The sequence below is a fragment of the Lynx canadensis genome, chromosome X, assembly GCF_007474595.2.
Source record: "Lynx canadensis isolate LIC74 chromosome X, mLynCan4.pri.v2, whole genome shotgun sequence".
NCBI lineage: Eukaryota > Metazoa > Chordata > Mammalia > Carnivora > Felidae > Lynx > Lynx canadensis.
In genome coordinates, this window is record NC_044321.2 from 49,635,474 (window position 1) to 49,655,059 (window position 19,586).

At 39.0% G+C, this 19,586-nt stretch overlaps 1 protein-coding gene across 4 annotated transcripts in view; it reads right to left on the reverse strand.

Moving 5' to 3' along the window:
* ARHGEF9 (Cdc42 guanine nucleotide exchange factor 9) overlaps window positions 1–19,586 on the reverse strand; it is a 199,690-nt gene that overhangs the window by 40,187 nt on the left and 139,917 nt on the right. For all 4 annotated transcript variants that reach the window (XM_030305957.1, XM_030305952.1, XM_030305955.1 and 1 more), the window contains 2 exons: window positions 7,730–7,962; window positions 2,057–2,186 (listed from right to left, as the gene is read on the reverse strand). In XM_030305957.1, the coding sequence (XP_030161817.1) occupies window positions 2,057–2,186; window positions 7,730–7,962 (363 nt within the window). The remainder of the gene's footprint in view (window positions 1–2,056; window positions 2,187–7,729; window positions 7,963–19,586) is intronic.

Sequence of the window (19,586 nt, forward strand, 5' to 3'; positions counted from 1 at the left end):
CTCTCTCTGCCTCCCTCTGTGCCCCTCCCCTACTCTGTCTCTCTCTAAAATAAATAGATAGGTAGATTTTTAAAAATCTTAAAAAAAATAAATCATACTCCGTGCTTTCAAGTTTGGTATTAATGAGGCTTCCTAGATAGGTGGAGGAATTTCAACCTATTATTGGTCCCCCATGGCTCCAGCTTCAAGACTGGAGCCCCAGAGCATATGGAGGAATTATATATTCCAGACATTGGGAAGAGGAAAATATTTCAGTGAGTATGGAGACAACTGCTTCTGAGAACCTCCTCTCATAGAGAGCACTGCAGGGGTAGAGGGAAAGAGGGCTGCTAACCAGCCACAATTTCAGTGTGCCTTAGAGTTGATGTGTTTGCTAGAGGTCATTTGGTCTAGCCCTCTGCCTCTGATCAGGCAACTAGCCAAAGTAAGCCAGATACAAGGGAAGGAGGATCCATGATTCCCTAGTAAGTTTGGGCCAGTGCTGGTTTCCTCTTAGGAGCAATTGTTTCTTTATATAGGTTCATTCCTTTATCTTCATCTCAAGCAATCACTACTATTTTCTACTCTTTATGGGGACATAAAGATTCTTCAAATAGATTTATCTTTCAAATAAGACTAAAAAAATATGCCCAATGCTCAGAATTGTGGTGTTTTCCAGCCATCTACATTAAGAAGGATCAGAGGTGGGGCACCTGAGTGGCTCAGTCAGTTAAAGATTCGATTTGGTTTCAGCTCAGGTCATGATCTCACAGTTTCATGGGTTCAAGCCCCACATCGGGTTCTGCATGGGCAGTGGGAATCCTGCTTGGGATTTTCTGTCTCCCTCTCTCTCTGACCCTTCCCCACTCACACTGTCTTTGTCTCTCTCAAAATAAATAAATACACTTTTGAAAAAAGGATCAGAGGTAGAAGAATAAAGGAAAGATTTTTTTTCTAGACTGTGGTAAAATAGCTGTTTGCAGGGCTGATGCTTACTTAATCTCTTTAGAATATGCTAAACCTCTTGAAATTTTAGGGAGCTACTACCTCTCAATCACAGGAAATTATACCTCAGTTGAGGCAAGTGGAACAGGGAACTGGCTCAACTTGTACACTGTGACTATGAAGCTTAATATTGCTGACCCCTCCTTGGTAGCATTTCCAGCCTCTCTCATCTTGGTTATGTTAGCCTGTGGACTGTCAGATTTCACAACTTGGGTCTGAGAGATAAATGTAAAATGTCATTACCCCAGTTCCCTTGGTGGGCAAAAGAGACAAACACTAAATGGTATACTCAAGACACATACCTGTGAGTCCTTATAATTCACAGCTCTGTTTCTATTGAACAGAAACCCAAGAACCTCAACAGAGCAGTGACATTACAGAAGAAAAAATCTCCATTTATTTGTTAGGTTGTATATATCCTCTGCAAATGAATATCTAGAAATGAAGGCTTTAGTGACTTCAGCCACTGAAGACTTTCTGAGTTCAGAGAAGTGGCTGTTTCTAACGAAATGGAAGGCTTTCAGGAATTATTTTTATAAGCAGATGATAAAAAAGATAATTTGGTCTGTCAATAGTGCAGGAGTGAGAACCTTGACTTCAAGTGTGCAAGCTTGGGTAGACCTTGTAAAATGTGTCAGGATGAGGTAATCTCACCAATAGAAAAAGAAGTATGTTGATTGACCTGCACCAGAGAACCAACCTTATAGTCTGTGTCTGGGAGTGAATTAGAACATACTACTTATCCAAGTTTTTATCTGGTGGTGATAAAACTCCAGGGCTGGAAAGAGGCTTGAAAGTCTATTGAGTCAATCCAATTATTTCCTGGCAACATCCAAAGAGATGAACCTTTCATTTATTAATGAAGTGTTGTCTCAAAGATTTCTCCAACCTTCTTATAAAGCCATTGAAGTACACAACACTTCTCAGTAGTAGAAAGTTTTTCCTTGGCTCTAATCTAAATCCTTTCTGCTGCTCTTCATATTTAATTTCTTTTCATCCATCTGTGGCTACGATGTGATGTTCTAGATGAGCTATTCAGACTCTAAAATGCCCCTGTTGATAAGGATCCTACCTCCCAGTCTAGGACAGATGCCTGCCACTGGGCAATCTTGTCGATATTCTCCAAACGCCTCTTGCGCTCATTGATCTGCTGAGTCACGTTTCTCATGACAGCCAGAGCAGCTGCCACATACCTGTAGTCACTGTGAAGACACAAAAGTACAAGTTTGGTAAAACAATTTGCTAGAGAACCAACTGTTGGGTACCAACCCTAAAGTCCATTCCTCTCTTCTTAGTAACAGAGCCCTGATTTTCAGATGGAACCCATGCCACATGGAGTAAAAGATTATATTTCCTATATTTCTTATAGTAAGGGGTGATTATGTAACTAGTCCAGTGATATGTAAATAGAAATTTTGGGCAGAAATTTTCAGAAACCTCCTTTAAGGAAGATAGCATACCCTTCTTTGGCCCTTTCTCAATCCTGATGCTTGGAATGCAGATGTGATGGTTGATGTTCTAGCAGCCATCTTGGACCATAGAGACAAGGTTCCTTCTCCTAGGGATATGATAACAGAAAGTTGGGAGGAACCCAAGTTTCTGATGACCATAGAGCACCATAGCAGTCATGGACTGCCTACCTGTAGACTTTTTTTATATGAAAGCGAAATAGACCCCTATCTTTTTTTAGAGCATTATTTTTGTGTCCAGTCTATATAACCAGCCAAGAATCAAGAAAGCAGCCTTATTCATGGCATGGTCCAGAACTTTACCATACTTTCTATCACTTATTTCTAGGGAACTCTGCCAAAAGTCACTGTGAAATAATATCCACTCTTTTCTTCTAGTATGATATAATGATAGGATGTAGCATAGTGGTTAAGAATAGACTCCAGAGCCAGACTCTTTGGGCTCAAATGCTATGGCCTTTGTCAATTCTCACAACTCTCTCAATGACTCAGTTTCCTCATATGTGAAATGGGGATAATTATAGTAGTGTTTGTTGAAGGTTTAGTCGTCTGTATAAATTGTTTTACTCTTGGTTTATAGTAAAAGTAGCAGTATTATTAATACAAATCAAAGTGAAACCTTTAGGCCCAGTTTCCTGGGACTGTGGATGGCCTACTTGTTGAAAGTTATACCACCCTGCCCAGTTTTCTCTGCTTGTCTGATCTGATTTCCAATCAAATGGCTCCTGTGAAAGGCAGATTGAAAATGATATCCCAGTCATTTGGTGGAGCTTTAATAGATTGAGAGGGCAAGAGGATGAGTTATGAATCACTCTTAACTAACCTTTACTTAAAAAAAAAAAGCTGAACATATTTTGTGGTCATTAATCTGCTCACTGTCCCAGCACCAATTTGAAAGAAGAAAGGAGGGGAAAAAAAGATACCCAGTAACTTTTTCTTTCCTAAATCATTGAAGTGTAAGATGGTTGACCAATCATAGGCACAGGGAAGGTAATTCTAACTGCTAAGGCAGACATTATGCAGCACCTCCTCTTAGCTGGCCTCCATGTGTCCTCTGAACACCTACCAGACCATAGTCTTCAAATGCTACTTCATTTTATTACCTCCAGTGACCAGATAGTCACTACACCTCCTAATCAGTTTATTCTGCCTCAAGACAACTTTGTTAAAACAACAACAACAACAAAAACAACAACAACAAACCCTTATTCTGAGCCTTAATAAATGTTAGCTATTATCAGTTTTTCTTCTGGGTCCTACTGCTGACTTATATTGAACTTATGGTTGACTAATGCTTCCTAAGTCTTTTAAAATATGCTGTCTTGGGGCGCCTGGGTGGCGCAGTCGGTTAAGCGTCCGACTTCAGCCAGGTCACGATCTCGCGGTCCGGGAGTTCGAGCCCCGCGTCAGGCTCTGGGCTGATGGCTCAGAGCCTGGAGCCTGTTTCCGATTCTGTGTCTCCCTCTCTCTCTGCCCCTCCCCCGTTCATGCTCTGTCTCTCTCTGTCCCAAAAATAAAAATAAACGTTAAAATATGCTGTCTTGGGGCACCTGGGTGGATTAGTTGGTTAAGCATCCAATCTTACCGACCAACCAAAGTCATGATCTTGCAATTCATGAGTTCAAGCCCCATGTCTGGCTCTGTACTGACAGCTCAGAGCCTGGAGCCTGCTTCAGATTCTGTGTCTCCCTCTCTCTCTGCCCCTCCACGTCCCCCTCTCTCTCAAGAATAAATAAACATTAAAAAAAATTTTAATATGCTATCTATAAGCTGAATCTCTCTAGGTCTGTCCTTTAACTCTACATCTCCTTCTTACTTTCTTAGACCCAATTATAAAACCTTACATTTGTTCCTGTTATATTTCATCCTTTTACAGTTACTTGCTCCAGCCTATGGGCAATCTATTGGACTCTGTATGACTATTAAAATTTCTCCCTGGAAAGACTACCTGAGCTTGCCATTTGGAAACAGAATAGGGTGATAACAGAAAGGGCAGCTGCAGTGTAGAAGATGCTGACATAAATAAGTACCCCTGTACTTTGGGCCCATTTAATGTCTCCCATGCTATTCCTCCTTCTGGTTTGAGGCATCAGGAAAATGACTTAAGCCACTTTTGGGGAGGTAAAACATAAAGCTTTATGTCCAATATGGTATCCTATAGCCACATTTATTTAAAATTAAATATAATCAAATATTAGTACTTCAGTTGAACCACCTACATTTCTCAGTACTCAATAGCCATGCATGGCCAGTGGCTACTACATTGGACAGAACAGGTATAAAACATTTACATTATTGTAGAAAGTTCCATTGGACAGCAGTGGTATGAGAATGCCTATTACCTCTGACTCCATGTACTACCTAGCCATGGATTCATTACTGTCACTCTGCCATACTGTCAGTCAACCTTTGCCATATTTAGCTGGCTGTCTTTCTTACAATGGTTAGAGGGGGATATGTCCCCATTTTTAACCTGCTCCACTAGCTTTAGGAGTGGGTGAGAAAAGAAGTGAATAGTTGTGGTCTTGCCTGAACCCTTCTCAGAGCCCCCAGGCCTTCAGAAAAGGTCTGGGCCCAGCTCCTTGATAAGATCTACTGAACCAAGATTGTCTTGTTCCAGATATGTCAGCTAACCTCCCTGTTATATACAGTCTTCCTTCCTGTCAGCTTAAGGAAGGTTGGATGGCTGAATGGGGACACATCACCCTTCTGAAAACAAAGGCAGTATTATTATCTACTTATTACTATCCATCCATCGAATCTTATCCCTTAGAGGCCACTCTGACTGCCTGAATTTCAGACCTCCTTATCTGAATACCTATCTGACTAAGCCTTCAAGCTGGAAGCAGCCTCTAATTCACTTCAAATCCAAGCTACTCTGACATGCATTGCAGGAGCTGTCATCTCAATACAGCTTCCTGATAATCTGCCAAAAGAGGTGGCCCCTGGCCTGGGGAGTAATGCTGGGCCCAACAGATCACTCTGAAGGAGGACATTGATTCATGTGCCCTGCCAATGCCTGAGCCACTCTATCAGCACTCTGGAACCCAGTACATAGAAAAAGAGGGGGCCAGGGACCCAGAGGGAAAGACGGCCTTGAGACAGGGGTTCTTGTCACAAGGTGAAGGAGCACAGGGATAGCAAGTCCCTTGCAGATATCCTATCTTACTAGACCCCACTAAAACAAATAAGGGCCTGTGGTTACTTTGGCTTAATAAACTTACATAGCTTTTGGCTATGCTTTGAAAATGTCTTTCTGGGGCTCTTAAAAACAATTATGCAACATATAATTTATCTATTAATATCATCAATCCACAAGTATGATTTTTAGAACCTCCTGCTATATTCCATGAAATAGATACTCAGGAGTAGGTGAGAAATGAGCTGTAATATAAAAACATTTGAGAAACACTCTTTGAATATCCCGGTTGCTCCTCTGAGATTTAAGTACAATAGTGATTGCTTCTGGTCACTTAGCACCATGAAGTATAACTGTGGAGGTCATTTAGGCTCATGACATCATGGGCTGGTAGAACTGCAAGAGACCTTCCAGACTAGCTAGTTCAATGGTTTATAAACCTTCTTGGGCATGAAAATTATCTGGAGGGCTCTTTACAACGCTAAGTTCTGAGACCACTGTCCACACTTTGCGTCCCTGCCTTGCCACACATATTTGTTCTCTGGGCCTCAGTCCTTCCAGCCATAAAATGAGAAAATCTGACTAGAAGACCTTCCTTTAAGGGCCTTTACATTTCAGGTGCCATACATATTTTCCATTTTTATTTTTTAAATGTAATAATTTTAGTGGGAGTTCTTCAGTGTCCTATTAGCTCTCACAAGAAACTGTATCCTTAGAAAACGTGGGACTCCATTCTGGCAATGGTCTGTAGTAAGCATTTTAAAATAACATTTAGCCCTTCCAAATTTCATGTCTAATGATGATGCCCACCAATCCCCAGGTAATAAACAGACTTAGGGAGGAGGGAACAGAGTCCTCTTTTGTGAGGTCCTTCACAACCTGCCTCCCTCATAGCCAACACAGCATGGCAGGCAGAGCTACACTGGTGGTATTCACACACAAAGGGAGAGTCTAGTGCTACCACATTTAGATTCGAGTTTGAAATTTGTCCAAGGCTCCAGAGCTATTGATGCGCATGACCCATGATTTGCTAAACAAACAACATCAGCTTAAGAATGAACCAAGGGATTGGCTTTGAGATTAACATAAACAAAACCAACTAGCCAATATCCGTGGCTTTATGCAACTACGTCTGGAGTCAGCTCCAAGGAAACCAGGCAATGGAGCCAAATGAAAGTAGGAAGTAGAAAAATAGAAAGTGGGTCTACTGAGAATTAGAAAGCTAAGGGAAATTGGACAAAGGTCATTTTTCTTCTTGGAGGGTTCAGTCAGGAAGAGAGCTGAATTAATAAGTCTAAGGTCAGGAATTTAATACTAATTAAAGGCAGGTTATAACAAGGCTGAGGGCTTTAGCTCATAAAGTAAAGCATGTGAGGGTGGGGGGTGGTTCACTCATTGTTGGAGATGACTCTCAGCATATACCTTACTGGTAGGTTCATTTGCTGGTAGGTCATTTCCAGTCAGAGAGAGAGAGATAAGCTTTTTGGTCATTTTGGGTTTGGTTTTCTTGCAAATACTGAAAAATTGTAAACAAAAAACAAAACAAAAAAAGACAAAACAAAAACAAATACTTCAGGAGAAGACTCAAGTTTATTTTCCCCCAGTCATGCTCTGGGTCTAAGGGGAAGGTACAGTTTGGATGATGCAGAGGAGGGTGGAAAGGACTAAAGATTAGCAGGGATATAGCTACGCAGAAGAAATCTAAGGTGAGAACAAGTTATGTAGGCTGTTATTAGGATATTGAATCTATCAAACAAAGTGGAATAAATAGTTGAGCAATCATTCCATCTGGATTGATTCACTTGGCTAAACTCAGAACTAAGGATCCAGTTGAGCTCCCTGAAGGCAGGGTCTAAGTTGTGTAGTAATGATGATGCATACTGTTTTTTTTTTTTTTTTGTGTGTGTGTGTGTGTGTGTGTGTGTATACTGTTTTACAGCTTTATAAGAAACTCTCATAAGTGTTCCCTTGCTTTACACACACAACCCTTTGAGGAAAGCAAAAAAAAAAAAAATCATCATTCCATTGTGCAGATAAGCTAACAGAAACTCAGAAATGGCTAAAAGACATATATTCTTAATAAAGACCAACATGTAGACAAGGATCTCCCTAACTCCTGCTTCCCTCTATCCTTTACCTATGGTCCTGGGCGGTATACTTGAGGAGCTCAGCCAGTTGTAAGGGATACTTGCAGATCTTCTGCACTGGAGTCAAAAGGAATCCATCAATAGCAATGTCGATCATCTGCTGCAAGAGGCGACAAGCCTCAAAGAAGTGCTGGTAGCGGCTGTCCTTCATCAGTTTGGAGAGTTCCATGCAGGCGTCCAGGTGGTTGTTACAGTACTCAGAGTATATCCAGAATCCATCTTGCTATGAGCACAGGAAAAATGGAGAGGAAGAAAAGGGTACTGAGAATTACAAAGAAGTTTTGGAGAAATGAAAAAAAAAAAAACAGATCCTGTCCTTATGTAGAATATTAAAATAACAATATCAATCTTTCCTAAATTGATTGAAAATTTAATAATAGAAATAAAGGAATTATTTGGGAAGTAGACAAACTGTAAACACTCGTATAGAGAAAATAAGTAGGAATAGTATGAAATTCTATAAAAGAAGGGTATTGATGGGACACTGGCCATGACAAAAGTGAAAATACTATGGCAATAAAATTATGGCACTGGATTGTTTATTTTTTCAAGTTTCTATTTTAATTCAGATAGTTCTCATAGAGCGTTATATTAGTTTCAGGTGTACAGTATAGTGATTCAACAATTCCATACATCACCCAGTGTTCATCACAACAAGTACACTTCTTAACCCCCATCGTCTATTTAACCTATCCACCCACCCACCTCCCCTCTAGTAACCATCAATTTGTTCTCTGCAGGTAAGAGTCTGATTCCTGGTTTGTTTCTCTTTTTTTCCTGTTGCTCATTTGTTGTTTTTTTCTTAAATTTCACATATGAGTGAAATCATATTGTATTTTTCTTTCTCCTAGATTTTATATCCTTTAGCTTGATCCATGTCTCTGCAAATGGCAACCTTTCGTTTTTCATGGGTGAATAATATTCTAGTGTGTGTGTGTGTGAGTGTGTGTGTGTGTGTGCCTATGGTATATATATACACCCCATATATTCCTTATCCATTCATCTGTTGATGGACACTTGAGCTGCTTCCATATATTGGCTATTGTAAATAATGCTGTTGTAAATGTAGGGGTGCATATATCCCTTTGAATTAGTGTTTTTGGAATTTTGGGGTAAATATCCAGTACTGTGATACTGGATCATAGGGTAGATAATTTTAACTTTTTCAAGACCCTCCATACTTTTCCACAGTGGCTGCACCAGTCTGCATTCCCACCAACAGTGCAAGAGGGTTTCTTTTTCTCTACATTCTCACCAACACCTGTTGTTTCTTGTGTTTTTTTTTTTTATTTTAGTCATTCTGATAGGGGTGAGGTGGTAACTCATCGTAGTTTTGATTTGAATTTCCCTGATAAGTGATGTTGAGCATCTTCTCATGTGTCTGTTGGCCATCTGGATGTCTTCTTTGAAGAAATATCTGTTCATGTATTCTGCAGATTTTTTAATTGGATTGTTTGTTTGTTTGGATGTTGAGTTGTATCAGTTCTTTATATATTTTGGATACTAACCCTCTATCAGATATGTCATTTGCAAGTATCTTCTCCCTTTTAGGAGATAGGCTTTTAATTTTGTTGAATGTTTCCTTTGCTGTGCACAAGTTTTATTTTGATGTAGTCCCAATAGTTTATTTTTGCTTTTGATTCCCTTGCCTCAGGAGATATATATCTAGAAAAATGTTGCTCTGACTGATGTCAGAGACATTACTGCCTGTGCTCTCTTCTAGGATTTTTTTATGGTTTCATATCTCACATTTAAGTCTTTAATCCATTGTTTAATATTATTTATTTTTAATTGAGAGAGAGAGAGAGAGTGAAAGTGGGGAAGGGGAAGAGGGAGAAAAGGAGAGAGAGAGAGAGAGCATGTGTGAGAGAGAGAACCTTAAGCAGGCTCCACCCTCAGCATGGAGCCTGACACAGGGCTTGATCTCCCAACTGTGAGATTACCTGAAACCAAATCAAGAGTTGGACACTTAACCAACTCAGCCAACCAGGTGCCCCAGTCTTATTCTTTTGAATGTAGTTGACCAATTTTTCCAACACCATTTGTTGAAGAGACTGTGTTTTTCCCATTGGATATTCTTTCCTATTTTGTCCAAGGTTAATTGGCCATATACTTATGGGTTTACTTCTGGGTTTTCTATTCTGTTCCATTGATCTATTTTTCTATTTTTGTTCTAGTACCATACTGTTTTTATTATTATAGCTTTGTAATATAACTTGAAGTCTAGAATTGTAAAAACTCCAGCTTCACTTTTCTTTTTCAAAATTGCTCTATTTGAGGGTTTTTTTGTGGTTCCATATAAATTTCAGGATTTTTTTGTACTAGTTGTGTGAAAAATGCTCTTGGTATTTTGATAGGGATTGCATTAAATGTGTATATTGCTTTGGGTAGTACAGACATTTTAATAATATTCATTCTTCCAATCCATGAGCACAGAATGTCTTTCCATTTCTTTGTGTCATCGTCAACTTCTATCATCAATGTTTATAGTTTTCAGAGTATAGGTCTTTCACCTCTTTGATTAGGTTTATTCCTTGGTATTTTATTTTTGGTGCAATTATAAATGGGATTGCTTTCTTAATTTCTCTGCCTCTTCATTATTAGTGTACAGAAATGCAACAGATTTGTGCACATTGATTTTGCATAGTGCAACTTCAATGAATTTATTTATAAGTTCTACAAGGTTTTTGGTGGAGCCTTTCAAGTTTTTTTATATATAGTGTCTTATGCAAATAGTGAACATTTTATTTCTTTACCTATTCAGATGCATTTTCTTTCTTTGTGTTGTCTAACTGCTGTGGCTAGTACTTCTAGTACATGTTAAATTAAAAAGGTGAGCATGGACATCCTTGTTTTTCTTCAGTGACTATGTGGTAAGCTGTGGGTTTTCAAATATGGCTTTTATTATGTTGAAGTATGTTCCCTCTAAACGTACTTTTCTGAGGGCTTTTATCATAAATGGATGTTGTGCTTTGTCAAGTGTTTTCTCTGCATCTACTGAAACGATCATATAGTTTTTGTCCTTTGTCTTATTGACGTGATGCATCACCCTGATTGATTGGTGGATATAGAACCATCCTTGCATCCTAGGAATAAATTCCACTTGATTGTGGTAAATGATTTTTTAATATTTTTCTGGATTTGGTTTGGTAATATTTTGTTGAGTATTTTTGCATGTATGTTCATCAGGGATATTGGCCTGTAGTTTGTGTTCTCTCTTTCTCTCTCTCTCTCTCTCTCTCTCTCTCTCTCCCCCTCCCTTTTGTCATCTTTATCTTGCTTTGGTGTAAGGGTGATACCGGCCTCATAGAATGAATTCAGAAGTTTTCCTTATTCTTCTATTTCTTGGAATGCTTTAAGAAGAATATGTATTAACTCTTCTTTAAATATTTGGTAGAATTCTCATGTGAAGCCTGAACTTTTTGTTTGGGAGTTTTTTGATGCAATCTCCTTCCCAGTAATTAGGATGTTCAAATGTTCTATTTTTTCCTGTTTCGGATTTGGTATGATAGATGTTCCTAGGAACTTATCCATTTCTTCTACATTGTCTAATCTGCTGGCATGCCATTTTTCATAACATTTTCTTACAATCATTTGTATTTCTGTGGTGGGTTTTTTTTGTTATTTTTCCTCTTTTATTTATGATTATGTTTGATTCCTCTCTCTCTCTCTGTCTCTCTCGATGAGTCTAGCTAAAGGTTTATCAATTTTGTTGATATTTTCAGAACCAGTTTCTGGTTTCACTTACTTATTTAGTTAATTTTTTAGTTTCTATATCATTTATTTCTGCTCCCATCTTTATTATTTCCTTACTAATGCTGTTTTGGGGGTTTGTTTATTGTTCTTTGTCTAACGATAAAGGAAATTTTCAACTTTTAATGCTTGTGAGCCCTGCTCCTGTGTTCCCATGGAAGCTCTACTTGTATCAAGGTAAGAAGAACTTCACAAAACTTCAAAGCATAGGTTCTGTTTCTGCCCAGAGCACACCTTATACATCTGCTTTGTAGTAAGTAACCAAAAGGAAACATTTAAAACTAAATATAAGAGTAAAATCTCCCTAAATTCCATTCCCATAGTTCTAAAGCCTGCAACCTTGCACATACTAAAACCATAAGATAAAGTTTATAATTTTCTGAAATATCCTCCATCACGATGATATGTAACTCTTGATGTAACAAAAACATATATAACCCTGTATGAAACATTACTTTTCTCTGGAACACTCTCTTCCTTGTGAAGATTGTGTATCCAGTGCAGCTGTAGTCACTTGGTCTTGGATAAAACTCTCTTCCTTTTTTTTTCTCCCTCTTTTTTTTAAAAATTCCAAAGGATTTTTTTCTTCCAAGTTTTTATATAAATTCCAGTTAGTTAACATACAGTGTAATATTAGTTTCACATATAGGATTTAGTAATTCATCATTTACATACAACACCTAGTTCTCATCACAATTACCCTCCTTAAATACCCATCACCTGTTTAGCCCTCCCTTCCTCCCACCCTGCCCCATCCCCTCCAGCACTCTCATTTTTCCTCTATAGCTAAGAGTCCATTGTATGGTCTGCCTCTCTCTCTTTTCTCATGTTAATCTGACTTGTTTCTTAACTTCCACATATGACTGAAATCATTTAGTGTTTGTCTTTCTCTGACAGACCTTGTCATATAGCATAATACTTTCTAACTCCATCCACCTTATTGCAAATAGCAAGATTTTATTCTTCTTTTAATTTATATTTTAGTTAATATATAGTGCAATATTAGTTTCAGAAGTAGAATTCAGTGATTCATCACTTATATAGAACACCAAGTGCTCATCACAGCAAGTGTCCTTCTTAATATCCATCATCCATCTAGCCCATCTCCCACTCACCTCCCTCCATCAACCCTCAGTTTGTTCTCTATTGTTGAGTCTCTTATGGTTTCTTCCACTTTCTTCTCTTCCCCCCCTTCCCATGTGTCCATCTGTTTTGTTTCTTAAATTGCACATATGGGTGAAAACATATAGTTGTCTTTCTCTGATTGACTTACTGTGCTTAGCATAATACATTCTACCTTCATCCACATTATTACAAATGGCAAGATTTCATTATTTTTGATGGTTGAGTAATATTTCATTGTGTAAATATACTGCACCTTCTTTATCCATTCATCAGTCAATAGACATTTGGGCTCTCTCCAGACTTAGGTTACTATAGATAATGCTGCTATAAACATTGGGGTGCATGTACCCCTTTGAATCAGTATTTTTGTATCATTTGAGTAAATACCTAATAGCGAAATTCCAAGATGAAAGGGTATTTGTATTTTTAGTTTTTTGAGCAACCTCCATAGTGTTCTCCAGAGTGGCTGCACAGTTTGCATTCCCACAAGCAGTGAAAGAGAGTTCCCTTTTCTCTGAATCCTTCTCAACACTCCTTGTTTCTTCTGTTCTTAATTATAGCTATTCAGAAAGGTGCAAGATGGTATTTCATTGTGGTTTTGATTTGTATTTCTCTAATGATGAGTGATGTTGAGCATCTTTTCATGTGTCTGTTAGACATCTGGATGTCTTCTTTGGAAAAGTTTTTATTCATGTCTTCTGCCTACTTCTTAACTAGGTTGCTTGGTTTTTGGGTGTGGAGTTTGATAAGTTCTTTATAGGTTTTGGATACTAACCGTTTAACATATATGTCGTTTGCAAATATATTTTCCCATTCCATAGGCTGCCCTTTAGTTTTGTTGATTGCTTCCTACACTTTGCAGAAGCTTATTATCTTGATGAAGTTCCAATAATTCATGTTTCCTTTCATTTTGTTTACCTTCAGCGACCTGTCTAGTAATAAGTTGCTATAGCTGAGGTCAAAGAGTTTGGCGCCTATGCTCTCCTCTAGGATTTTGATGAGTTCCTGTCTCAAGTTTAGGTCCTTCATGCATTTTGAATTTATTTTTGTTTACGGTGTAAGAAAGCCATTGTTTCTTGCTGATATTCTGCTTAGAAAATAGTTTCTGTTGGGGCGCCTGGGTGGCTCAGTCGGTTGAGCGTCCGACTTCGCCTCAGGTCATGATCTCGTGGTCTGTGAGTTCGAGCCCCACGTCGGGCTCTGTGTTGACAGCTCAGAGCCTGGAGCCTCATTTGGAGTCTGGGTCTCCCTCTCTCTCTGCCCCTCCCCTGCTCATGCTCTGCCTCTCTCTCTGTCAAAAATAAATAAACATTAAAACAAATTTTAAAAAAAGAAAATCGTTTCTGTTGATTTTCCATTGCTATAAGTGGGGTATGAAAGTTCCCCACTACTGTGGTACTGTTATCAATGGGTTTTCTTCTACCAGTCCATAAATCGATTTGCTGGGTGTTCCAAGTGATCTGACCTCAATAACCGCTGTCTTTGAGGGACCAGAAAAGCTTAGGGTCCCCCTATGTCTCCATCATCTTTACTCCTCTCATGGTTTCATTCTTTTTTTAAGTGAAATTAATTGTCAAATTGGTTTCCATGTAACCCCCAGTGCTCATCCCAAAAGGTGCCCTCCTAAATACCCATCACCCACCCTCCCCTCTTTCACCCTCCATCTACCCTCAGTTTGTTCTCAGTTTTTAAGAGTCCCTTATATTTTGGCTCTCTCCCCCTATAACCTCTTTTTATTTCTTCCCTTCCCCCATGGACTTCTGTTAAGTTTCTCAGGATCCACGTAAGAGTGAAAATATATGATACCTGTCTTTCTCTGTATGACTTATTTCACTTAGCAGAACACTCTCCAGTTCCATCCACGTTGCTACAAAGGGCCATATTTCATTCTTTCTCATTACCATGTAGCATTCCATTGTGTATATAAACCACAATTTCTTTATCCATTTGTCAGTTGATGGATAATTAGGCTTTATCCATAATTTGGCTATTGTTGAGAGTGCTGCTGTAAACATTGTGGTACAAGTGCCCCTATGCATCAGTACTCCTGTATCCCTTGGGTAAATTCCTAGAAGTGCTATTGCTGGGTCATAGGGTAGGTACGTTTTTAATTTTTTGAGGAACCTCCACACTGTTTTCCAGAGTGGATGCACCACTTTGCATTCCCACCAACAGTGCAAGAGGGTTCCCGTTTCTCCACATCCTCTCCAGCATCTATACTCTCCTGATTTGTTCATTTTAACCACTCTGACTGGCGTGAGGTGATATTAGAGTGTGGTTTTGATTTGTATTTCCCTGATGAGGAGCGACATTGAGCATCTTTTCATGTGCCTGTTGGCCATCTGGATGTCTTCTTTAGAGAAGTGTCTATTCATGTTGTCTGCCCATTTCTTCTCTGGATTATTTGCTTTTCAGGTGTGAAGTTTGATGAGCTCTTTATAGATTTTGGATACTAGCCCTTTGTCCGATATATTATTTGCAAATATCTTTTCCCATTCCGTTGGTTGCCTTTTAGTTTTGTTGATTGTTTCCTTTGCTGTGCAGAAGCTTTTTATCTTCATGAGGTCCTGATAGTTCATTTTTGCTTTTAATTCACTTGCCTTTCGGGATGTGTCAACTAAGAAATTGCTGTGGCTGTGGTCAGAGAGGTTTTTTTCCTGCTTTCCCCGCTAGGGTTTTGATGGTTTCCTGTCTCACATTCAGGTTCTTTATCCATTTTGAGTTTCATTTTGTGAATGGTGTCAGAAAGTGGTCGAGTTTCATCCTTCTGCATGTTGCTGTCCAGTTCTCCCAGCACCATTTGTTAAAGAGACTGTCTTCTTTTCCACTGCATATTATTTCCTGCTTTGTGAAAGATTAGTTGGCCATACTTTTGTGGGTCTAGTTCTGGGGTTTCTATTCTATTCCATTGGTCTATGTGTCTGTTTTTGTGCCAATACCATGCTGTCTTGATGAGTACAGCTTTGTAGTAGAGGTTAAAGTCTGGGATTGTGATGCCTCCTGCTTTGGTCTTCTTCAAAATTACTTTGGCATGTGGGGCCTTTTGTGGATCCACACAAATTTTAGGATTGCTTGTTGTAGCTTCGAGAAGATTGCTGGTGCAATTTTGATTGGGATTGCATTGAATGTGTAGATAGCTTTGGGTAGTATTGACATTTTGACAATATTTATTCTTCCAATCCATGAGCAGGGAATGTTTTCCATTTCTTTATATCTTCTTCAATTTCTTTCATAAGCTTTCTATAGTTTTCAGCATACAGATCTTGTACATCTTTGGTTAGATTTATTCCTAGGTATTTTATGCTTCTTGGTGCAATTGTGAATGGGATCAGTTTCTTTATTTGCCTTTCTGTTGCTTCATTATTAGTGTATAAGAATGCAACTGATTTCTGTACATTGATTTTGTATACTGCAACTTTGCTGAATTCATGTATCAGTTCTAGAAGACTTTTGGTGGAGTCTATCGGATTTTCCATGTATAATATCATGTCATCTGCAAAAAGTGAAAGCTTGACTTCATCTTTGCCAATTTTGATGCCTTTGATTTCCTTTTGTTGTCTGATTGCTCATGCTAGCACTTCAAACACTATGTTAAACAAGTGTGAGAGTGGTGAGAGTGAGACATCCGTGTCATTTTCCTGATGTCACAGGGAAAGCTCTCAGTTTTTCCCCATTGAGGATGATGTTAGCTGTGGGCTTTTCATAAGTAGCTATTATGATGTTTAAGTATGTTCCTTCAATCCTGACTTTCTTGAGGGTTTTTATTAAGAAACGATGCTGAATTTTGTCAAATGCTTTTTCTTCATCGATTGACAGGATCATATGGTTCTTATCTTTTCTTTTATTAATGTGATGTATCACATTGATTGATTTGCAAATGTTGATCCAGCCCTGCAGCCCAGGAATGAATCCCGCTTGATCATGGTGAATAATTCTTTTTATATGCTGTTGAATTTTATTTCTTATTGAGAAGATATCTTATTGAGAATTTTTGCATCATTATTCATCAGGGATATTGGCCTGTAGTTCTCTTTTTTTACTGGGTCTCTGTCTGGTTTAGGAATCAAAGTAATACTGGCTTCATAGAATGAGTCTGGAAGTTTTCCTTCCCTTTCTATTTTTTGGAATAGCTTGAGAAGGATAGGTATTATCTCTGCTTTAAACGTCTGGTAGAACTCCCCTGGGAAGCCATCTGGTCCTGGACTCTTATTTGTTGGGAGATTTTTAATAACCGATTCAGTTTCTTCACTGGTTATGGGTCTGTTCAAGCTTTCTATTTCCTCCCGATTGAGTTTTGGAAGTGTGTGGGTGTTTAGGAATTTGTCCATTTCTTCCAGGTTGTCCAGTTTGTTGGCATAGAGTTTTTCATAGTATTACCTGATAATTGCTTGTATTTCTGAGGGAATGGTAGTAATAATTCCATTTTCATTCATGATTTTATCTATTTGGGTCATCTCCCTTTTCTTTTTGAGCAGCCTGGCTAGAGGTTTATCAATTTTATTTTTTCAAAAAACCAACTCTTGGTTTCATTGATCTGCTCTACAGTTTTTTAGATTCTATATTGTTTATTTCTGCTCTGATCTTTATTATTTCTCTTCTTCTACTGGGTTTGGTGTGTCTTTGCTCTTCTGCTTCTATTTCCATTAGGTGTGCTGTTAGATTTTGTATTTGAGATTTTTCTTGTTTCTTGAGATAGGCCTGGATTGCAATGTATTTTCCTCTCAGGACTGCCATCGCTGCATCCCAAAGCGTTTGGATTGTTGTCTTTTCATTTTCGTTTGTTTCCATATATTTCTTAATTTCTTCTCTAATTGCTTGGTTGACCCATTCATTCTTTAGTAGCGTGTTCTTTAACCTCCATGCTTTTGGATGTTTTCCAGACTTTTTCCTATGGTTGATTTCAAGCTTCATAGCATTGTGGTCTGAAAGTATGCATGGTATAATCTCAATTCTTGTATACTTATGAAGGGCTGTTTTGTGACCCAGTATGTGATCTATCTTGGAGAACGTTCCATGTGCACTCGAGCAGAAAGTATATTCTGTTGCTTTGGGATGCAGAGTTCTAAATATATCTGTCAAGTCCTTCTGATCCAATGTATCATTCAGGGCCCTTGTTTCTTTATTGACCATGTGTCTAGATGATCTATCCATTTCTTTAAGTGGGGTGTTAAAGTCCCCTGCAATTACCATCTTCTTATTAATAACGTTGGTTATGTTTGTGAGTAATTGTTTTATACATTTGGGGGCTTCTGTATTCGGTGCATAGACATTTATAATTGTTAGCTCTTCCTGATGGATAGACCCTGTAATTATTATATAATGCCCTTCTTCATCTCTTGTTACAGCCTTTAAAATCTAGTTTTTCTGATACAAGTATGGCTACTCCAGCTTTCTTTTGACTTCCAGTAGCGTGATAAATAGTTCTCCATCCCCTCACTTTCAATCTGAAGGTGTCCTCAGGTCTAAAATGAGTCTCTTGTAGACAGCAAATAGACGGGTCTTGTGTTTTTTTTTTTAATCCATTCTGATACACTACATATTTTGATTGGAGCATTTAGTCCATTTACATTCAGTGTTATTGTAGAAAGATATGGGTTTAGAGTCATTGTGATGTCTGTAGGTTTCACGCTTGTAGTGATGTCTCTGTTACTTTGTCTCACAGGATTCCCCTTAGGATCTCTTGTACGGCTAATTTAGTAGTGATGAATTCCTTCAGTTTTTGTTTCTCTGGGAAGACCTTTATCTCCCCTTCTATTCTAAATGACAGACTTGCTGGATAAAGGATTCTTGGCTGTATGTGTTTTTCTGTTCATCACATTGAAGATTTCCTGCCGGATTTTCTGGCCTGCTAAGTTTCAGTAGATAGATCCGTCACGAGCCTTATCGGTCTCCCTTTATAGGTAGAGAATGTTTATCCCTAGCTGCTTTCAAATTTTCTCTTTATCCTTGTCTTTTGCCAGTTTCACTATGGTATGTTGTGCAGAAGATTAACTCACCTTACGTCTGAAGGGAGTTCTCTGTGTCTTTTGGATTTCAATGCCTTTTTCCTTCCCCAGATCAGGGAAGTTCTCAGCTATGATTTCTTCAATATACCTTTAGCACCTTTCCCTCTCTCTTCCTCCTCTGGAATCCCAATATGAGTACATTATTGCGTTTACTTATATCACTTAGTTCTCTAATTCTCCTGTCATACTCCTGGATTTTTTTATCTTTTTCTCAGCTTCCTCTTTTTCCATAATTTTACCTTGTAATTCACCTATTCTCTCCTCTGCCTCTTCAATCCGAACTGTGGTCGCCTCCATTTTATTTTGCAGCTCATTTATAGCATTTTTTAGGTCCTCCTGACTGTTTCTGAGTTCCTTGATCTCTGTAGTAATAGATTCTCTGCTGTTCGCTATACTTTTTTCAAGCCCAGCGATTAATTTTATGACTATTAAGTTCCTTTTCTGTTACATTGCTTAAATCGTTTTTGATCACTTCGTTAGCTGTCGCTACTTCATGGAGTTCCTTTTGAGGAGAATTCTTCCATTTCATCATTTTGGATAGTCCCGGGAGTGGCGTGGAACTGTAGGGCTCCTCCCTTGTGCTGTCTGGAGTATCTTCCGTTGGTGGGTGGGGCTGCAGTCAGACCTGATGTCTACCCCCAGCCTACTGCTGGGGCCACAGTCAGACTGGTGTGTACCTTATCTCCTCCTCTCCCAGGGGCAGGACTCACTGTGTAGTGGTGTGGCCCCTGTCTGGGCTACCTGCACCTGCCAGGCTTGTGGTGCTGCTTCAATGGGATCTGGCGTATTAGCTGGGGTGGATCCACAAGGTGCACAGGGGCGGGAGGGGCAGACTCAGCTCGCTTTGCCTTCAGTAGTCTGCTTCCGGAGGGGCCCTATGGCACTGGGTGTGAGGCAAACCTGTGAGGCATGGATCCACAGAAGCACAGTGTTGGGTGTTTGTGTGGTGCAAGAAAGTTCCGTG